The sequence below is a fragment of the Phocoena sinus genome, chromosome 16 (assembly GCF_008692025.1).
Source record: "Phocoena sinus isolate mPhoSin1 chromosome 16, mPhoSin1.pri, whole genome shotgun sequence".
NCBI lineage: Eukaryota > Metazoa > Chordata > Mammalia > Artiodactyla > Phocoenidae > Phocoena > Phocoena sinus.
The window spans coordinates 58,952,249-58,974,382 of record NC_045778.1 but is presented as its reverse complement, the minus strand read 5'-3'; the positions used below and the strand labels follow the sequence as shown (position 1 = coordinate 58,974,382).

The 22,134-nt window shown below is 48.3% G+C and overlaps 1 protein-coding gene across 3 annotated transcripts in view; it reads right to left on the bottom strand.

Moving 5' to 3' along the window:
- SUFU (SUFU negative regulator of hedgehog signaling) overlaps positions 1 to 22,134 on the bottom strand; it is a 125,486-nt gene that overhangs the window by 36,692 nt on the left and 66,660 nt on the right. For 2 of the 3 annotated variants that reach the window (XM_032607330.1, XM_032607332.1), the window contains exons 4-8: positions 13,862 to 14,004; positions 12,864 to 12,949; positions 12,518 to 12,590; positions 9,107 to 9,260; positions 7,157 to 7,268 (exon numbers count right to left, since the gene is read on the bottom strand). In XM_032607330.1, coding sequence (XP_032463221.1) covers positions 7,157 to 7,268; positions 9,107 to 9,260; positions 12,518 to 12,590; positions 12,864 to 12,949; positions 13,862 to 14,004 — 568 coding nt within the window. Of the gene's footprint in view, positions 1 to 7,156; positions 7,269 to 9,106; positions 9,264 to 12,517; positions 12,591 to 12,863; positions 12,950 to 13,861; positions 14,005 to 22,134 lie in introns of all 3 variants that reach the window. The other variant, XM_032607331.1, reaches the window with a different exon arrangement.

Here is a 22,134-nt window from a genome sequence, read left to right as displayed (position 1 = left end):
GCGCACCGCAACAAAGAGTAGTCCCCGCTCGCCGCAACTAGAGAAAGCCCACATGCAGCAACAAAGACCCAACACAGCTATAAATAAATAAATAAAACTTATTTTTTAAAAAAAAGAGTAGCCCCTGCTCACCACAACTAGAGAAAGCCCGTTTGCAGCAATGAAGACCCAACAGAGCCCAAAAAAACCAAATTAAATAAATAAATTAAATCTCATTAAAAAAAAAAAAAAAAGACATTTCTCCAGAGGATCCTTCCAAACGACTCTAGTCTGAACTGTCTGCCTTCCGTTTTTGCAGCACAACTGTCGTCATGGGATCACCCCTTACCTTCACACTGGTGATTCCTCTCGCCTCTTTCTCATGTTGGATCCTATTTCCTGCTCCCCGTATGTCTTCCTCACTCATTTCGATGGAGCATATCCTCTAGCAGATTTCACTTTTTTAGTATGCTTCTCTCTGACCTGCCACCCTCAGGGGTTTTCAGGCAAATTAAAACACCAGCTTTACTCTGTGCACTGGTATAGAGACTTCCAAGGCCTTCTTTCGTTATTTTTTCCTGTGAATTGGCAGGCAACTCCTCCACTTTTATCTTCTTTTACAGGCAGTACCCAGTGGTGAAGAGGTCTGGATCTGGATTCAAACAACCCAAGGTTCAAATTTTGGCTCTGAACTTTATTAATCTTGGCTCATTGACCCAAAATAAGTTATACAATCTATCTAAGCCTCCGTGTTCTTGTTTGTAAAATGGGGACAAAAATAGCCCACAACACAGGGCCTGGCATATGACGATACTTAATAAAAACTGCTTGCTTGGGACTTCCCTGGCGGTCCAGTGGTTAAGACTCTGTGCTTCTACTGCAGGGGACACGGGTTCGATCCCTGGTCGGGAAGCTAAGATCCTACATGCCACGCGGCCAAAAAAACAAAAACAAAAACAAAAACCTGCCTGCTTGGTCACAGAAGCTGTCCAGCCCAGGATTCTTCCTGTATTGGGAGCACTGAGGACTGGTTTGTGGATGGCTCAGAGGCACACCTCAGTAATTCATCAATTGAGCTAAATCTTTCCATGTCTTTCTTTTTTACTACCTGTCTCTGTAACACATCCTATATTTACACTTTCCACTGTTTAAGGGGACTTTTTACATATCCTAACACACCTTCTCTTTCCAGTGTCAGGACAGACTCCTGATTTCTAGTGCTGCACAGTTTATAGTACAGGCCCCTGTTCACCCTACCCACACTTCACAGATTGACAGAACTGTATCCATGTTTCCTCTCCACCCTGGTCTCTACAGACTGAAGAGTCTTAATTTTTCCATTTTAGCCTCAGGGTATTGGTCACATTCTATCAATGGCAGCAGGTGTGGAAAGGAGAGGAGCCCAACCACCGAGACTCCTTTTAGCCACAATCCCAGTCCTGTGACAGTGATGACGTCTGCACTGGCCACACGACTTGGGGCCTTTTCCTTGGGGACGCCCGGGAGCAGGAACCAGGGCACCCGGGTTGGCAACTATTCAGAAGTGAAGTGGGTTTGGCCTGCTGAGCCCAGCTCAACCTCTGGCTTCTGCCACTTGCTTGGGAGATTATTCCTTTTGCTTTCAGATTGCTGACGAAAGCTCTGAACTTTCCAGAGAAAGAACCACTTGCAGGTTTCCCTTCAGAGCAGGACTGGGACAGGGTGTGGGTGTGGGTGAGGGCACCAGCTCACCTCCACAGTTACTGCTACCATCTGAATTTGGAAAAATTATCTGATGAGGATGACACACGGAGTAAAAGGCCTTAAAAGGTTATTGGTAAACACCAACAACCAAACGATGAAACGCAGTATTTTCACTGTGAATATTCCAAGGATGGAACGTGATGATAGAACAGTGGGACGGAGTGTGGGTGAAGAAGACAGAGTGAGGAAAACTTGTGTTAAGGTTGGTGGATTCCTTCATCTACTACTAATTCCTCTGGGCACCAGGGACCGCCACCCGCAGCCTTGTGGTCTGACTCAGGTGGGAGACTAGGACCCCTGCTCTCCTGAACGAGCCTGCTCTAGCCAGAGCCCTTGGCTTCCTGGTTTCTGAGACACTGAGTCATTTCCTCTCTCCAGCTCTCACCTTTGAGCCTTCCTTTTCCCTTCCCTGGAGAAGTGACTCACTACTGAAGTGTTGGGTGACACTGAGGATCAAGGATGGGCGATAAAAATACTCCTGATTGTGCAACTTGAGGAAGATAGATGCAGTTTGGATTGAGAATTCAATGTGCCGGCCATGAACTCTGAGGCTGGGGTGTTAACAATGGCCACTGCTTCACATCTTTGGGGAAGTAGAGCAGAGAATGGAGTTCAAACAGAAATTCACCCAGGCAGGACTGCTGTGGAGCCCTTGATCTGCCCTTTCGAGTGTGTATTTCCGAGAAAGGCACATAAAGGCAGGCACTTAGCAAGACAAATGTGGATCACAGAGGCCTGGGCCCTTCCTCCCATCAGCCCTGTGGGGCCTGGCTGGGGCCCTGAGAGCAGGGCTGTTTCTTCTTGGGTTTTTCTCTCCAGTGAAAACAACCGTACTTCCCCAGCGTGGGAGTGGTGAGGGGCGCCAACATGACACACTCGGGCTCCAGGCAGGCCACTGCACTGACATGATAGAGCCCTTTGAGCAGGGTTACCCAAGACTGCCCTGCATGCAGGAAGTGACGGCAATAGCCCAGCTGTTTTCCCAGATGGAAACTCACCTTCCTTCACCCAATTCACTGGATGCAAACGAGATATTTTCTTCTTCTAATTAATCTTCATGGGTCTCATGGGCTGAGCAAAACAAAACACAATTTTCTCTAAAGGATGACTCTTTGGCCAGGTCACAAGCTATTCAAGATGGGAACAGAGGCAGCATGGCTACCCATCCAAAAGGCTAAAGAGATGGGAGCAGAGACACTCATAAAAGTGGAGAGAAATACATGTGTGTTTTGTGTGCATGTTGGGGGAAGGGTGCAGCTGAAAATGTCACAACAGGAGAAATCATGCTACGAAACCTTAATTTTCCAGAAAATTAAGGCAACAAGCAAAAAAAAAAAAAAAGCCTTAAAAGCTGCTGGTGCAATTCCAGAAGACTGAGAAACTTAGCTCAGCGATGACGGTTAGTTTGCTTTTTTTTTTTGCGGTACGCGGGCCTCTCACCATTGTGGCCTCTCCCACTGCAGAGCAGAGGCTCTGGACCCGCAGGCTCAGCGGCCATGGCTCACAGGCCCAGCCGCTCTGCGGCATGTGGGATCCTCCCGGACCGGGGCACGAACCCGTGTCCCCTGCATCGGCAGGCAGACTCTCAACCACTGCGCCACCAGGGAAGCCCTAGTTTGCTTTTTAAAGATGCCTCAACTACAAAGTGTCTCTCCCACAACCAGGAACCTTCCCCCCCCAACACATGTGCACACACATGCATGGGCCCTGCCCCTCTTTGCGGGGGGGGGGGTTATGTGACCCAGAGAGCTCCCTAAAGGTCCCCCAACCTCAATCAGTGACTCACTGGCAGAAGGAGGAGGAGGTCCTGGTACACTGATGCAGGTTCCCAGCATCAGAGCAAGTTTACAGAAATGCAAACCTCCCCATGCAATGCACCTGACCATGCACATCCCCGGGGTCACTGTGGGGAGGCTGGGAAGCAAAGGCCAGACTCCACAGGACAGTCCACGTCTAACCAGGCAACCTCAGACAGAGGATGCCAGTGACTTTTTCTCCCTCGACCCAGGTCCTTATAAATGTCGGCAGGCACAGCCCTTAAGCTGGGCTCCCCTCAGTGGCACAGAGGAGTTGCTTCCCAAACTCACGTGGGCAGGCCGTGGGAAGGGAGGCGCCAGCAAGCCGAAGGAGGCTTTTCTCAACTGATCATCTTGGGAAAAGCCAGATACAAATTTCATGGCTGGAATGCAGGGGTTGTGAAACGCTGGAAGAAGCCCCAAAGAGGGCCAAGGACTCCCCTTCCGGGAAGGCGGAAGGCGGTGGGAGGAGGGTTGGCAGGGGGAGTGGGAGAGGAGCAGTTACCCAGAGGGCCCTGCCTCTCTGGGAAGCAGGAAGTGAGGCCTCAAGCAAAAAAGAAAGAAATCCCCTAGCCCTGAAGTGGTGGAGGGGCCAGAGATATACGGTTGGTTTTGTTTCTGAACATGAAGAAAACAAGGCTTTGTGTTAAAAAGTAATTCTGGTATAAATGAGACAATTATGACACATCTTGTTATCTCTGGGATTTGGAAGCACTGAGCCTGGCGGCATGTCTTCCCTAGAGTTAAATACAAACAGTAAGCTTCTAACATGGGGCTTTAGCCTTGTCCTCGGTGCCAAGGGAGCAGTCTCTACTCATGCTTTGACTAGTTAGAGGAGGTCCACCTATGAGGGTGAGAGACACAGTCTGGGGTGTCCCTCACACGGTCCCTGAGAATGGAGTAAGGAGGACCACACCATGTTAATGGCTGAGGGACTGCCCTAAGTGCCACCCTTTTCTCACCTTGGCCAAGTCACTCAGTTTCCTCATCTCTAAACGGGGGATAATAAGATTATCTACTTCACAGAGTGACTACGAGGATGGTATAAAGCACTTGGAATGTTACCTGGCCCTTGCACCTGATCAGTGTTAGTCGCCATTAGGGTGGGAAAAGATCAAGTGCCTGATTCCCTCAGGTAGGCCAGAGCCCAGCTGCTAATACTCAGGCTCCACTGGCTCTTCTGAACCTCTGTTCTATCTCCACAGCCTTCTCAAACCACGCTCAGGCCCATAAGACTGTGCATCAGAGCCCCAGCCCAGAAAGCCTGACTAAAGGAAATCGGACACGAAGACACAATAGGGCCCATGCCGGTCACTGCCCCACAGGGAGAGGAGCAAACACTAGTGCCAGCACATTTTGGGTTGGCTTTCTCAGTCACAATCCATGCGGTTTATCTGAAACCGGGTCAGGTCCCAGGGTGGGCAGCACAGATATTACAGTCGTGCGTGCTAGTCTGAACTGAGGCCGCCGTCATCGATCCTGAGGTGACAGGGAGCTGGAGACTTGAGGGAGGGTTGGAAAATGTTCTTGGCAAAGGAGGAACCATTTCTCAACCAACTGCTAACAAACTGGTAACCAGCACTGACAACCTTAGAGGAGACACTCCGATTCCCTTCAGACTGCAGATTCCAGCACCTTGGAGACGCGACTGGGTCCTTGAGCTGCAGGGAGGGGAGATGACCCCAGATGGCTGCACCTCTGATCTATTCGCATCCATCTCTCTGCAGCTCAGCCAACTCAGGCCAAAGAGAGGAGGCTGCAGCCTCTGCCCGGAGTCTACAGATAGTCCTTGGACCAGATCCGATGCCCCACTGCCCAGTAGGCTGAGTCTGGGCTGGATGTCTGCATCCAGGAACTCTGTGTGCCTTACAGTGTCTGGGGGTGCAGCAGCTGGAAGTACACCCTAGACTGGGAGTGAGATCTCAGACTTGTCCCAGATGTATAGTAGGGGCAAGTGGGCTGCCTCCACAGGAGCCCCTGCCCTTCTGCCCAGAAACCCAGACCTTTGGAGGTGGAAGGGCCATCTGGACTGAGACTACAAGTTATGGGGCAATCTCCTTGAGCCTTTAAGCCTTCAATTACCTCCCGACCTCCCATCAGTGCCAGTGGGGCCCAGAGGAAGAGGCCAAGCTCAGGGCACGCGAAGGAGTATGGCCCTGGGACAGGGTCCAGACTCACAGGTGGAGAGTTTCCAGATGCCCCACGACTCAGCCTGGCCATCTGCTCCTGCCAGGGGAAGATGGTGCCTTAAGCCAACTCCTTCAAGGCAGCTGGCTGCAGAAATCCACTGGCTGGAGTTGAAAGCTGCTTGGAGGTGGCAGTGGAAGCTTCTCCAGGCTCTTGCAAAAGGCCTCTACTCTCATGGCTTCTGGATGGCAGATTCTTCAGGTGGGCCACCTTGGGCAGCCATAGTAACTCTCCCTACTCCACAATCTGCTCCCAGGTTACAGCCTCGACTTTAACCAGCCAGGCCTCCCCTGTTCCATCCCTGTCAGCTTCTTCACCTGCTTGTTAAAATTCCAGGGCTCCTTCAAGGCCCGTCTCATGTCCTTCCTCCTCCAAGAAGCCCTCCCTAACTACTCCAGATCATGCTGACTTGACCCTTCTGTAGCACAATAGATCATTACCATTTTTGGGGATTGTGGATGAGCAACTGGAGCTAGAATTCAAAGGAACTATTTCCAACAAATTACATCCACAGACAGAATCATGCCAATTAATTAACTGTTTCAGTTCATGTGCCCCCCAAAGAGCCTACACCTCAGATGGCCCTCTGGGTCCTGAGCCTGCGACACAGCAAGTGTGTAATAAAGACTTCTTAGAAGAAGGACGGATCACCCTGGTCTTGCAGGAGTGGTCCGCCTCCCTGTTAGCCCAGGGCACAGCAACTTCCTCTCTGGCAGGCAGGGTTCCTGCTCTGGGCTGCCAGCTCCCAGGCATCCCCTGCCAGCAGCTATTCCCTAGAGTTGCCCTGGGACTAAGGGCAGAGGGGGGTGCCCAGCTCCAGCTCTGCCCACCATTCGCCCCCATCAGAGGAAGAGAGGTCAGCAGGAAGTGGATCTGACCTCTGGGGTGGTCACAGTCTCTCCTAAGAGCTATAGGGGCTCTTGGACAGACAGCAGAGGCCTGCAGAGGACTTCCCTTCCCTGGGCCCCATGGAAGGGAGGCAGGAAGAAGGGCCTCAGCAGCAGGCGTCCAGTCCGGGGCTGGCCAGACAGGGAGGCCCCTGGGGTTGCAGCTATCAGCCGGAGACCAGGCTCCAGGAAGGAAGGAAGGGCAACTCTGGCCGAGGCCGAGATAAGGAGGGGAATCGTGCTCAGCACAATGGGCTCCCACAAGGCTGGGAGGCCCCAAGTCAGATTTTGCCCCAACTTGGCCTCCCATCTGCTCACACAGCCTATGTAAATATTTACTGTTGTTTATATTTCTGGTCCGCTGCGTTCCCTCTGAGGCCCTTACAACCCACAGATCTGTGTGCCCCAGAGACCCTGAGTCCATCCAGCAAGGCCTCTGGGCATTGTTCTCTCTCATGCAAGCCACAGGGACAGGCCCTGAAGGACAAAACTGCCCCCTTGTCCCAGTCCCGGGACACTGCTGTCGGGAAGCTAGACTAACCCCTCTGTGGGCAGGGCACTTACTGGGCCCGGTCGTGGGTGAGGCCGTTCTGCCGCTGGGGGTTGATTGGCGGAAGGACGGGTTTGCTGTTGATCTCAAGTCCTCTCCTCAAGGTCTCCCGGATCTGCTCCGTGTCTGCAATGACACCATTAAGTTACCTGATGGCCCTCTGGGCCCCCAGCATCCCCATCCCTGTCCTTGGACCCTGGCTCTGCTGATGGGCTCGGGAAAGGCCCCCACGAAGGCTGGTCTTGAGGCCACTCTAGGCATCAGCTGTGCGATCTGAGTGCAGCATGAGGACACAGGGCAGACGAGGCATCGTGTGCTCTGGAAACTTCTGGTCTGAAGAGCACCATTCTTGAGGAAGACAAGGAATGGCCTCTGGACTGCAGAAGGGCACTCTCCAAGGCAGGGCTCTCCTCCACTGTCCTTTCCCATCCTGTGTTACAGGCCCTAGGCTTACCCCTAACATGGCTCCAGACAGTGACTCACAAGACAGCCACTGCCCAAGACCACCCAGGGATTCTACCCACTTAATGGATGCCAGTAAGGGCTGCGAGTGCTCTGCCATGAATGAGCAGGCATCCCTTACACAAGTTCCTGGGTTCCGGGTGGTCAGCTGGTATCTGGCCCTGCCACCCCTTCCCCTTGGGCCGGGTCAGTGGGATACTGAGTCATCTCCCCACCTTGGTACTATCCCACGGAACCCTGCCTCTCCACGGGTCTGCCAAGGGCCAGGAGGTGACAAAGGAGTCCCCTGGTTGAATTATTTCTTTGCAAGGTGCTTTTCTGGTCTTTGGGGTGAAGCTTACTAGTCTGGTCCCCTATATTGAGATTTTTGTCTAAGATTTACTTTTTGCAAACTGCAAAAAGTACGTTTTTACGTTTGCAAACTGCAAACACACACAAAAAAGCAAATTAACGTTTGTTGGTTAAAGGGTGGGCTTTGAGGATAGAGGTGATTATTAACTTTTCTAGTGTTTGGCTTGTTATAGTGGCATGGATCTTACTTTTATAATTTTAAAAAAAATAGCCAATGATGGTTGAAATTTTGGACAAAACTGTGAATCCCTCCTTAAATTAGCTCTTTTGTCAAAAGCAACTGAATGATTCTAATAACTGTACACTCTCTCAGAATCTCCCCAGGGCTTGGCACATCGTTAGAATAAGCAGGAAGGAAAGAAAGGGGTCAGATATTTGCACTAGGGGTTTAAGTTGTTTTTTATGGAAAGAAAACCTTTTATAAGTGCGGTCACATGGGCTGGTATTTTATTCAGGATTCTAGGTATCTTACTCTTCAAAAGTTAAGAAAAGGTGGAAGAATTGAAAAAGGAAGTAGAAAAAGCAGCTGTAATCACGTCTGTGTAAATGGCCGCTTTTCTTTTGGAGTTAGTTAGGGAGGCCCTTTCTTAAAAACCACAACTGTTTCGCTAACCAAGACCAGCATGGTGAGCTTCCAACAGGGGAGCCATATCCTCCTTCCCCAAGGCCCCCCGACAAAATGCAGCAGGTAAGGGTGCCCTGCCTATGCCCCTTACATTATATCTGCAAGAGAGTGGGGTGGGGAAGTGTGCAAACTGGCCTCACACTCAGGCCTCTCTTGTCTGAGGCCTGGGAGGGCCCAAGGCCACAGTGATCCTCAGGCCTGGCATGGCTTTCAGGCTGGAGCTGGGCCCTGCGTCAATTCTGTGGGTGGCCGATGCTTGTTCTCTTGCATTTGGGTGGACTATGGCTGTTTCCTGTAACTGTTCTAGGGCTTCCACTCACCTCCCTGACCTCAGATAGCAAGAGGCAAATCTAAAACACAATGGTCACTGCTGGAAGTGCAATCTGAAATACACACAGGAAACACAGGAGAAACGGGTCAGTAAAGCTCCCTTCATTCCACCCTGCTGAAGACCTCACTTGCTGTTTAAATCCTGCCAGGAAATACTGAAACCCGGCCTGGGGAAAGGGAAGGCGACGGCTCCCACCTTTGCCAGAGAGCCGCCGGGGCTGAGTACCGATGCAAATGCTCCGGCTGTCCTCGTCGTCCTCGGGGGGCCGGCTCAGGTCATCCCAGGCACACTTGGCGCTGACACCACTCAGGTTGGACCCGTCCGTCTCAATGCCTTTGTCAATTCTCTCCTGCTTGGAAAGAGTCAAAGAGCCAGAGTTCCTTCAGCGAACCAGTGGCCCAAGGTCACCACCACCTTTCCCATGTTTACTGAGCCCTGGTAAGAGCTGAGCATGGGACAGGTGCCAGAAGAGCAGGGTCTCTGACCTTATTCTGCCCTGGTTACTAACGCGTGGCGGTCTCTGCCAGCCACGGGTCTCCTCCAGGGGAATCAGGAATTAGGGGAGCCGGGAAGAATGAAAATCCCAAGGGAAGCGTCTCCTCTCCCATCAGCCTTCCAGTAAAGTGACTGTCATTACCCGCTTCAGAGCTCCGACTCTGCCCACCCTGTGCTGGCCCGTGGAGCTGATGTGGCAGAGCCAGGAACCACCCTCCTGAGGAAAGGCACAGTCCTTCCTCTCCTCACTGATCACCCGATCGCTGCTCCAGAGGCCAGGGTGGACGCCGGCCACAGGCGGGAGAGGCGGGGACTCAGCCCAATTTCTCCGACTCCATACCTGCAGTTTTCTCTTCCAACAGCAGAGGGTGTGGTCACACAGGGAAGAGTCCCCAGAGAGCAGAAGGGCCGGACTTCCCCTTGCTGCATTGCTGACTTGTTTGGCCAAGAATTCTGGATGGAGATTCTTTTCCATTTCTTAGACTGAAACGGGGGCCTGGAGGGCAGTGACCATCCTTAGACCCCACCAGAGGCCCTGCCTTCGCACAGGCCTTGACACTTCTGAGTCCAAACACTCTCCAAATGGCCTCAAGGAAGAGCTAAACACAAACACCTGGGATTTCTGGTAAAACAAAGTTGTGATGTTGGGCTGTGGATGAAAGGTCATCTGGGAGGCTCCCGCAACCTTGTTCATAAACAGTCATGTAGGCCAAATAGAGCTCCTGAGTTAGTACTTCAGTAAGAGTCTGCTCCTTCCTGTCTGGGGGACCTTCTCCCCAGGGCTCCACAGGCTCCAAACAGGCCTGCTGCTCGGCCAGGGAGCCCATCCAGGGAAGCACAAGGTAAGCTTACAGAGGGTCCTTATTTTTTGAGACCAGTCAGCAGGTGGCCCTGGCCCAATGCCTCCTTCCCATCAATCCCATTCTCCTCCTCTCCAGTGCTACCAGCAGCCTAGGCAAAGCTGGGGATTCTGAGCAGAGGCGTGGGAGGCTGATGACAGGGAGTGGCTCTCTGTGCTCTAACCAGGGGCGTGTGAGCCCTAGTTTGCTTGGGGTGGAGTCTACGCTTTTCCCTCTCCACTGGCCACCCTGAGGCCTCTCACCTAAGCAAGGAGCTCAGGACACCTCTTGGCTCAACAAGCTCAGCCCACTTACTTTATGAGTAAACAAGAAAGGGTGAAGACGCAGAGGAGTTCAGAGACTTGTCCACGCACATAGCTGGCTAGTGGTAGAGCTTGGAGCAAAGGACCAGGAGCAGCTCTGAAACAAACGGCCTGCAAGCAGGCCCCAGAGACACAAGCGAGCACACAGGAGCTCCCACTGGGTGCACAGAGCGCCCAGGAAAGGAAACTGGACTTTCTCACCAAGGTGCCCCTGCTTGCTTTTTTTTTTAAAAATGTAATCCTTCTCTTTATAAATTTATTTATTTATTTATTTTTGGCTGTGTTGGGTCATCGTTGGTGCGTGCAGGCTTTCTCTAGTTGCGGCGAGCGGGGGCCACTCTTCGTTGCGGTGCGTAGGCTTCTCATTGCGGGGGCTTCTCTCGTTGCGGAGCACGGGCTCTAGGCACGTGGGCTTCAGTAGCTGTGGCTCACGGGCTCCAGAGCGCAGGCTCAGTAGTTGTGGCGCACGGGCTTAGCTGCTCCACAGCATGTGGGATCTTCCCGGACCAGGGCTCGAACCTGTGTCCCCTGCATTGGCAGGTGGATTCTTAACCACTGAGCCACCAGGGAAGCCCCCCCTGCTTGCTTTTAAAGAACACTAGGCGCTCTGGGTCCTGCTGGCTGGCCTCAGGGGCGCCTGAAGACTAGGGAGGAGAACTGTTCTCAGCACGCAGAGAAAGGATGGGCTGCTTACCCTAGTAGCTTAAAGGATCAGGTGCTTTCTTAGCACTTGGCACCTAGGACAGGGGCCAAACAACAGCCCATGGTGCCCCGTGCTGGATCCCAGTGTGGCTGCAGAACAAGGGCTTGGGGAAACATAGCCTTTGTGGTTCCTGGTTCTTGTATAAGCAGAAGCTACAAAGAAACCAAGTTTAAAGCACAGATAACAGAGGATATCCTGGCAGCAATTGGAAAGCTGCAGTGTTCAAGGCACTAGGAAAACAGAGGAGCGTCATCTGTGAATGAGTAGGGCTTCTGCCCAAGAACTCCCAGGTCTGCAGTAAACAGCCCAGGAACGCTGGCTACATGTCCGCCTGCTACCTCTCCTGGCCACCTCCCACCCTTCCTAAAGGACATATAACTCCTGGCAGCAGCCTGTGGCCTACCAGATTTTTGCAGAGGCATAAAATGTTCAGAGATGGCAATGACCTGCAATGGGCAGGGGCAAAGGAGAAGGAGGCAGGCACATGTCAGGCACATTATTAGCTGTCTGCGGTTCCTGCTTCAGGAGCTGCCCATAAGAAAGGAAGTTATGCTCTACGTGGCTTTCAAAAGTCACCTTCATACAGAGTGCTGCTTCTAAAAAACCCAAAGACAACACTGACACTCTGTACAGGTGGGCCATAGTGAGTGAGAACTGCAGGCCTGCGTGTATAGAGACTTCCTTTTATATATGAAGGGATGCCAACCTAGCCAGGGGAGGAGCTCGGTATCCGACTACCCAAGATGAAAAATGTATCTAAAAGGGGGATGGGATCATTAGACCAATCAGCGCTCCTCCCTGCAGCTGGGCTGTGGAGTCACTATCACCTGTCCTACTGTTACAGGGTGGCGGTGGCAGTGGGGTGGCTTCCTGAAAGAAACTCTGTGTTCTTCTAAGAAGGGGAACATGGCAGGATGAGTACTGGGCAAGAAATATCCACTATACTGATTTTCTTTCCTTGCTAGTGATCCGATTTTCTGGTCAGGTTTATTGATGTATAATTTGCATTCAATAAAATCAATCCTTTTAAAATGCAAAAAAACATATGTCTAAGACAAGTTTTCCTGGCCTGAAATCTCTGCTCCCTTATGTGCTCTGCAGAATTCAGAGGACAAATTCCAAATCATGCCATATTTCTACTCACTCACAAATAAAGCTCCTCCGTTTTCCCAGGATGAAAGCCAGTGTTATTTGGAAGAAGCCTAGGCACAGTGTGCTAGAAAGGTTTTCCTCACTCAAGACATACTTGCAGGTGTGGATCGATCTCAAATATGGTCTCTCCCCTCCTCATGTCAGTTATCAGCCAGGGGCCGCCAGCGCTGTGGACAAGGAAAGGGGACAGGATGGTAACTGAGGGTCTGGGGCTGATGGGCTGGGTCTACATCCTGCCCTGTTTGCTGCCCCCAGCCCAGAACACAGGGGATCAGTTAGTGGCCAGAGACTGTCAGGGAGAGTGATCAGGAAGCCCCAGTCTGAAAACCCAGAGCCTGAGCAGCAATGTAAGGGGGCACCCACATGTGGAGAGAAGGAGGGGTTCCCAAGCCCAGGCCCAGGGACCCAGCCCCCGTCTCATAGTGCAGGGATGTACTCACACGGGTACTGTCCGCAGCAGCTCCAGGATGCCCTGCCCATTCCACTGCTGGGCTGCGTGGAGCTCCTCGGTGCAGACGCCAACAATCTGAGACCCCGGGACAAAGATGCCATTGTGCGTTAATGGCCATTCCTCCAACCCACCCGGAAGGTCAACTACCCAGGCTCTCTTAGTATCACCAAAGTTGGGGGACCACAGGCAGGATCTGTGCTCAGGGGCTGATGTGTCCAAAGTGGGATGGTTCCCTTAGGAGGGAACAGTGGCCTGGCTAGCAGATGGATGGGTCCACACACAGGGCACTGAGGTCTGACCCTTGCCCTGCTGTGATGGCTCAGGGGTCTGAGCGACACAAAGCCTAGCCCTAGACTGCAGAAGAGAAAATCAGGGCCCTGCCAACTCAGGATGGGTCCCCAGCCCATGTCTCTGGAAGCAGGGGAGGTCCAGGGAGATGCTCCGGCCCAGTCTAGGATCATGGGAGTTGTAAACAGAGGAGATTTTGAGACCCTTTAAGCTTAGAACGATGACCAAAGGGCACCAGCAGCTTGCAGAGAAGCTCCCTTCCTTATCAGGGGCTGAGCCTTTGAATAAATCTCAAAGGAAACAACTGAACTTCCACACAGACCCCACCATGATCACAAGCAGCCCGGGTGCAGCTGGGGTAGGTGCACGTCGTCCCTTCCGGGTAAGGGAAAGTCCAGTCCAAAGCTGCCTGCTGGGAGGTCCTGTGCCTGTGGCTATCTGGGTCTTACGAGTTCACAGAAATACCCTCCCTGCTATCCACTCAGTACAGCCATCCTTTCCTACCCAAATGGCCCCTGCCCCTGCCCCCTTACCCCATCTCAGCAGGCTAAATCAGGCCATCCGAATCTACCCGACAAACCATCAGAGGGACTAGAAAGTGGAAGGAGACCACAGGAAATCTCTGTTCCCTCACTGCCCCACCCATGCCCTCCTGTCCTACCAGGAAAGGCTCAAGCCCAAGTCCAACCTGTGCCTCACCTGGAGGAAGGTAACCACCCCAAACGGTGTCTGCACGGGCTGCATCTGCGGGTCCTCTGTCAGCAACATGTGCTGAATTCTCGACTCACTGTTATCCAAAGGGCTATGCCAAGACACGTGGTCCCCGCTGCAGAAGGTGTTCTCTGTGGACAGACGTGAGGGTCCTCAGCGACCGAGGCCCTGCAGCCAGGCCTGGAGCCCGACCCGGGGTCCCAGAAGCCCAGGCTGGGAGGCTCCCCAGCCTTCCAAGGTGGCCCCTGTGAAGGAGGGGACGCATTCACTTGGATGGGAGCAAAGAGTATGGCTACTGCCCCCAAACCAAACACGTTCCTGCTCGCCAATTCTGCCAGCCTTCAGTGGAAGATGACGGGCTACCAGTGTGGCTGCGTGCTTGGCCTGACAAGTCCAAAGACTTCTGGCATCTTTGCTTCCCCAGCACCTTCACTTATTCGGGAGGCAGGGGGCAGCCACAATTGGGTCTGCCAAGAAAGAATAAAGTGCTTTACTGTGGGACCATCCTGGCCAGAAGCCCACAGGAAGGCTGGAGGGCAATAAAACTCTTCACCTTGGAAAAACATACCAGGATTTCTGTGTGGCTGAAATAGTGTTCAAACAGGAACTTCCTTCCTTGGAGGGCTTTTGAGATCTGTCACCAGTTTCTCACAGGTAGACAGATTCAGGGAATAGTTCCTCATTAGATGGAGGTCTGACTTTGCCTCACACACCTCGGCCTAGATGTGCAGCCTGGAGGGGCAGCTGTTCCCATGAGGACACAGGCATTGGACCCAGGCTGCCCAAGAGAAACGTGCAAATATGGCCACCCTGTAGTCTCACTGTTGCCCTTCACACAGGCCCGCTGCTTTAAAGAAAGATGTTTAAGGTATCACAGCCACAAGGGAAAAACAACGCCTTGGGTGTCCTTCCACAGGTACTCTGCATTTACTAGCCTATAAGCATCTATAGGTCCTCTCCATTTTTTTTTTCCTTCACACCATTTTGCACATTTCTTTTAAAATTATGTATCTTGGAGATCATTTCATATCAACACATAAAGAGTTACCTCATTCCTTTTTTTCCCCCAGTTTTATTGAGGGGAAATTATTATTTATAATTGACATATAACACTGTTTTGTTTAAGGTATATAACATAATGATTTGATATATGTATATACTGTTAAATTATTACCACAATAAGCCCATCACCTCACATAGTTACAAATTTTTTTTCTTGTGATGAGAACTTTTAGGATCTACTCTCTTAGCAGCTTTCAAATATACAACACAGTGCTGTTGACCATAGGCCACCATGCTGTATAATTACCTCCCCAGAACTTATAACTGGAAGTCTGTACCTCTTAACCCCCTTTACCCATTTCACCTACCCCTCCCCCACCTCCTCTCCCCTCTGGCAACCACCAGTCTGCTCTGTACCTATGAGCTTGGTTTTTGTTTTCTTTTGTTTATTTGTTTTATATATTTTTTAGATTCTACATATAAGCGATATCATATGGTATTGTCTGTCTTTGTCTGACTTATTGCACTTAGCATAACATCCTCAAGGCCCATCCATGTTCCAAGTGGCAAGATTGCATTCTTTTTTATGGCTGAGTAGTATTCCATTGTGTATATATACCACTTTCTTTATCCATTCATCCATCAATGGACACTTAGATTGTCTCCATATCTTGGCTACTGTAAACAACACTGAAGTGAACATGGGGGTGTGTGTATCTTTTCAAATTAATGTTTTTGTTTTCCTCAGATACACCCAGAAGTGGAATTGCTGGATGACATAGTAGTTTCTGTATTTCATTTTTTGAGGAACCTCCATACTATTTTCCAAGTGGCTGTACCAAGTTACATTCCCACCAACAGTACATAAGTGTTCCCTTTTTCCACGCTCCCACCAACACTTGTTATCTTTTGTCTTTTTGATGACAGCTGTTCTAACAGGTGTGAGGTGATATCTCACTGTAGTTTTTACTTGCATTTCCCTGATTAGTGATGTTGAGCACATCTTCATGTACCTGTTGGCCATTTGTGTGTCTTCTTTGAAAAAAGGTCTACTCAGCTCCTCTGCTCATTTTAAAATCAGATAGTTTGTTTTGGCTACTGAGTTGTAATTTTTTGTATGAGTTATTTTTATATATTCGACATTAATCCTTTATCAGCTGTATGATTTGTAAATATTTTCTCCCATTCAATAGGTTGTCTTTTCATTTTGTCAATGGTTTCCTCTTCCGTGCAGAAGCTCTTAGTTTAATGTAGTCCCACTTATTTATTTTTGCTTTTGATGTCTTTGCTTTTGGGGTCAAATCAAAAAAAAAAATCACTGCCAAGACTAACGTGAAGAAGCTTACCCCCTATGTTTTCTCCTAGGAGTTTTATGGTTTCAGGTCTTACGTTCAAGTCTTTACACCATTTTGAGTAGAGTTCTGTGTACAGTGTAAGATAGGGGTCCAGTTTCAATTTTTCGGATGTGGCTGTCCAGTTCTTCCAACACCATTTATTGAAGAGACTATCCTTTCCCCCATTGTATATTCTTGGCTCCTTAGTTGTAAATTAATTGACCACATATGTGTGGGTTTATTTCTGGGTTTATTTATTCTGTCCCATGGATCTATATGTCTGTTTTTATTTATTTTATTTTACTTTTTAAATAAATTTATTTATTTATGGCTGCGTTGGGTCTTCATTGCTGTGCGCAGGCTTTCTCTAGTTGCGGTGAGTGGGGGCTACTCTTCGTTACAGTGCGCAGGCTTCTCATTGTGGTGGTTTCTCTTGTTGCGGAGCATGGGCTCTAAGCACACGGGCATCAGTAGTTGTGGCACACAGGCTCAGTAGTTGTGGCTCACAGCCTGTAGGGCACAGGCTCAGTAGTTGCGGTGTACGGGCTTAGTTGCGGTGCACAGGCTTAGTTGCTCCGTGGCATGTGGGATCTTCCCAGAGCAGGGCTCGAACCCGTGTTCCCTGCATTGACAGGCAGATTCTTAACCACTGTACCACCAGGGAAGTCCTATATGTCTGTTTTTCATGTCAATACCATACTGTTTTGGTTATTATAGTTTTGTATACTGTAACTACCTCAATTTTTTTTTTAATAATCATGAAGTAAGTTTGCATTTTTCATTCTGGAAGAGCTGAAATTGTCAACTACTTCATCTTTCATATAGCTGTATAGTAGTTCATTGTCGTCTGTCACTTATTTTATTTATTTATTTGTTTGTTTATTTATTTATTTGGCTGCATTGGGTCTTAGTTGCAGCACATGGGATCTTCACTGTGGTATGCGGGGTCTTTCATTGTGGCGTGTGGGCTCTTCGTTGCAGTGCACAGGCTCTCTAGCTGCGGCACACGCGGGCTCTCTAGTTGTGGCGCACGGGCTCAGTAGTTGCAGCGCATTGGCTTAGTTGTCCCACAGCAAGTGGGATCTTAGTTCCCCAACCAGGGATTGAACCCACGTCCCCTGCATTGGAAGGTGGATTCTTAACCACTGGACCACCAGGGAGGTCCCTGGTCTATTACTTATGATCTGGGAATTTCAACTGTTGAGATCTCTTGACTTTTTATCAATATTTAAAGTAAGGCACAGCTCCAGGCAGAGCCAATCATAAACCCCCAAATTTCCCAATTTCTGCTTGGCCCACTCCTCCCAGATTTTCTCTCCTTTTACAGTAGTGTGTGTCTACAAGCAGCATGCATGATCTGCAAGTAAGAAAACAATACAACAAGTAAAAAGACTGAATTAGTAATTAAAAGCTTCCCCCACAATAAAAAGTCTAGGCCCAATGGCTTCACTGTAAATTCTACCAAACATTTAGAGAAGAATTAATACCAATTCTTCATAAACTTTTGCAAAAATTAAAAGAATACCTAACACTAATTCATTCTATGAAGCCCTGATACCAAAACCAGACAAAGGCACTGCAAGAAAAGAAAGCCATGGATCAATATCACTTATGCATAGACACAAAAATCTCCAACAAAAATACCAGCAGACTGAATACAGCCAAATATAAAAAGGGTTATACACAATGACCAAGTGAGATTTATCCTAGAAATGCAAGTTTGGTTTAACATAAGAAAATCAATTGTTACATACTATATCAATAGAATATAGATTTCTTTTTAAATCACATGATCATCTCGATAGACACAGAAAAAGCATTTACCAAAATCCAATACTTTTTTTAAAAAATGAATTTATTTATGTATTTAGTTAGTTTTGGCTGTGTTGGGTCTTCATTGCTGTGTGGGGCTTTCTCTCTAGTTGTGGCGAGCGGGGGCTACTCTTCGTTGCGGTGCATGGGCTTCTCATTGCGGTGGCTTCTCTTGTTTTGGAGCATGGGCTCTAGGCGCACAGGCTTCAGTAGTTGTGGTGTGTGGGCTCAGTAGTTGTGGCTTGCAGGGTCTAGAGCGCAGGCTCAGTAGTTGTGGCGCACGGGCTTACTTGCTCCGCAGCACGTGGGATCCTCCTGGACCAGGGCTTGAACCCGTGTCCCCTGCATTGGCAGGTGGATTCTTAACCACTGCGCCACCAGGGAAGTCCCAAAATCTGATACATTTTAATGACAAAAACACTCAAACTAGGAATAGATGGGAACTTCCTCAACCTGTTAAAGTGTATCTACAAAAAACCTACAGCTAACATCATACTTGATGGTGAAAGACTGAATGATTTCCCTCTAAGATCAAGAAAAAGACAGAGTTGCTGCCTCTCACCACTTCTATTCAATGTAGTGTTAGAGGTTCTAACCAAGGCAATAAGGCAAGAAAGAGAAATAAAAATCTGGATAGACTGAAAAGGAAATAAAACTATCTCTATTAAAGATGACATGATCTTATACATTGAAAACCCTAAGGAATCTACTTAAAAACTATCAGAAAAAACAAGTTCAGCAAGATTGCAGGGTACAAGAATAATATACAAAAGTCACTTGTATTTCTATACACTAGCAAGAACAATTTGAAGATAAAATTTATAAAATAATTCCAGGGACTTCCCTGGTGATGCAGTGGTTAAGAATCCACCTGCCAGGGCTTCCCTGGTGGCACAGTGGTTAAGAATCCACCTGCCAAACTGATTCACTTTGTTATAAAGCAGAAACTAACACACCATTGTAAAGCAATTATACTCCAATAAAGATGTTAAAAAAAAAAAAGAATCCACCTGCCAGTGTGGGGGACATGGGTTCAAGCCCTGGTCTGGGAAGATCCCACATGCCGCGGAGCAGCTAAGCCCGTGTGCCACAGCTACTGAGCCTGTGCTCCAGAGCTCGTGAGCCACAACTACTGAGCCCGTGTGCCACAACTACTGAAGCCCGCACACCTAGAGCCCATGCTCTGCAACAAGAGAAGCCACCGCAATGAGAAGCACAAGCACCGCAACGAAGAGTAGCCCCCGTTCGCCACAACTAGAGAAAGCCTGCCCACAGCAACAAAGACCTAATGCATCCAAAAATAAATAATATCAATAAAAATAAATTTTAAAAAAAGAAATCAAGTTGGATCCCTTCTTCAAACCATAAATAGAACTTAATTCAAAATGGATCACAGGCCTAACTCTAATAGTTAAAACTCTTAGAAGTAACATAAGAGTAAATCTTCTGACCTTGGATTAGGCAATGTTCCTAGATAGATACCAAAAGCACAAGCAAACAAAGAGTAGATAAACTGGACTTCATTAAAATCAAAACCTGTTGTGCTACAAGAAAGTGAAAAGAAATGCAAATTAAAACCACAATGAAATAACCACTTTACATCCATTAGGATGGCCATTATAAAAATAAAAAACAAACAAACAAAAAAACCCAGAAAATAACAGGTACTGGTGAGGATGTGGAAAAACTGGAACCCTTGTGCAATAGTGGTAGAGATGTAAAACAGTGGAACTGCTTTGGAAAACAATTTGGTGATTCCATGAAATACTAAACATGGAATTACCATACGACCCAGCAGTTCCACTAAGTATATACCCAAGAGAAATGAAGACATGTCCACACAAGGACTTGTATCTGAATGTTCACAGCAGCATTATTCATAATAGCCCAAAGGTGGAAACAACCCAAATGTCCATCAGCTAATGAATGAATAAATAAAATGCGGTATATCCATACGATGGAATATTATTTGGCAACACAAAGTGCTGAAGTATTGATACATGCCACAACATGAATAACATAGCAAAAACATTATGCTAAGTGAGAAGCCAGTCACGAAAGGCCACGTGTGACTCCATTTATACAGAATGTCCTGAGTAGGCAAATCTATGGAGATAAACAGATTAGTGGTTGCCTAGGCCTGGGTTGGTTAAGGGGGAATCAGAAGTGACTGGTCTGGAGTTGCTTTTTGGGGTGACGGTGTCACAACTGTGAACTATAAAATATGTGAATTATATCTCAGTAAAGGTGATTTATTAAAAGAATAAAGAAAATGCAGTAGGCGAAAGGGAAGAATTTTGCGGGAGAGGAAAAGTGGGAGAAGCAAGGCCCTGGATTGTTACTACCACTTCAGGTTAAGCAGGCTGGCCCAGGAGAAACCTAAGTCGTAATGCCCAGACATCACAGCATTTTATAGTCCAAATCACCTCAATGATCACCTACTCCAGCATTTTCATTTTCTGCAAATGAGGAAAGGATCCTCAAGACTGCCCAACGTCAGGGAGCAAGCCAGTGAGGATGGGCACAGTGAAACACCTCTCAAACATTTTTTGTTTTTTGAATTTTATTTTATTTATTTTTTTATACAGCAGGTTCTTATTAGTTATCTATTTTATACATACTAGTGTATACATGTCAATCCCAATCTCCCAATTCATTCCACCCCCATCACCCACCCTCACTTTCCCCCCTTAGTGTCCATATGCTTGTTCTCTACATCTGTGTGTCTATTTCTGCTTGCATACCGGTTCCTCTGTACCATTTTTCTAGGTTCCATGTGTATGCATTAATATACAATACCTATTTTTCTCTTTCTGACTTACTTCACTCTGTATGACAGTCTCTAAGTCCATCCATGTCTCTACAAATGACCCAGTTTCATTCCTTTTTATGGCTGAGTAATATTCCATTGTATATATGTACCACATCTTCTTTATCCGTTCATCTGTCGATGGGCATTTAGGTTGCTTCCATGACCTGGCTATTGTAAATAGTGCTGCAGTGAACATTGGGGTGCATGTGTCTTTATGAACTATGGTTTTCTCTGGGCCTCCCAAACTTTTGAGTCATCCATAACACCTGTTAGGATTTTTGACATATCTATGTACACCTGTACTGTCACCTACATATATTTTTCCCCCTAAAATTGACTCACTTTTTCTTAACCTAAACAAACTTACTTTAAAAGGAAAATTCATTAAAAAAAATTAAAAATAAACGGAAACTTCATATCACTGTACTAAATAATAAGGGAAATAGAGAGAAAATCAGTGTTGCTCACTGTAAAGTGGAAGATAACAACTTCAAAATAATCCAATGAAAAACAATGTTATTAATTTATAACTGATACTGTTGCCTACCTAACATTGTTAAAAACTGAAATGAACAAGGGTTAAAGAGCTGTTAGAGGTTTAAAGAGTCATACCAAACTGACAAACTCAGCAGGCTTGAATCAGAAAGGGGAAGACAGTCCTCACTATTCATGTCACTGAATGCCTTGTCCAGTTATCACTTAAAATCTCTTGCTGGCTTTGGCAAACCCTGGCCGACGACTGGTTAACCTTGCGTTGGGAAGGCCCTGTTCCTATTTGCCTCTGCCCCTTACTAGCTGTGACCCTGGGCAACTTACCCAATCACAATCTATAAGCCTGTTTCCTCATCTGTAAGCAGGAAATAGTGTGCCTACTCAGTGTGTGCTCCACGTTATTACTCCTGTACTGGAATACAGTATAGCTACTCCCATCCAGGTCCCAGTCCCTTTACAGAAAACAGGACCGGCCACAGAACCTGTAGCTAACAGCAACTGCCAGTAGGTGGCACCATTGCTCCTGGTTTAAGGAAGAGGTGGGCCAGTTAATTCCCTCCAGCGCCCCACTTCTAGCTGACTTAAGCTGGAAACAGGGAAGAGGCTACAAAGGTTTGGAGTCATGACCTTTTATTAACCATAAATAACATCGACTTAAAAATAAATGTTGTACCAACCCACACTGTTGAAATGAAATACGAATGACCAAAAGCTCCTATGTACAGACAATTTGGGAAGGGGCTTAATTTAGGCAGCTGGGAGACAGGCCCCAGTCGCTGTTCTTGGACCAACACACCAGCCTGCGGGAT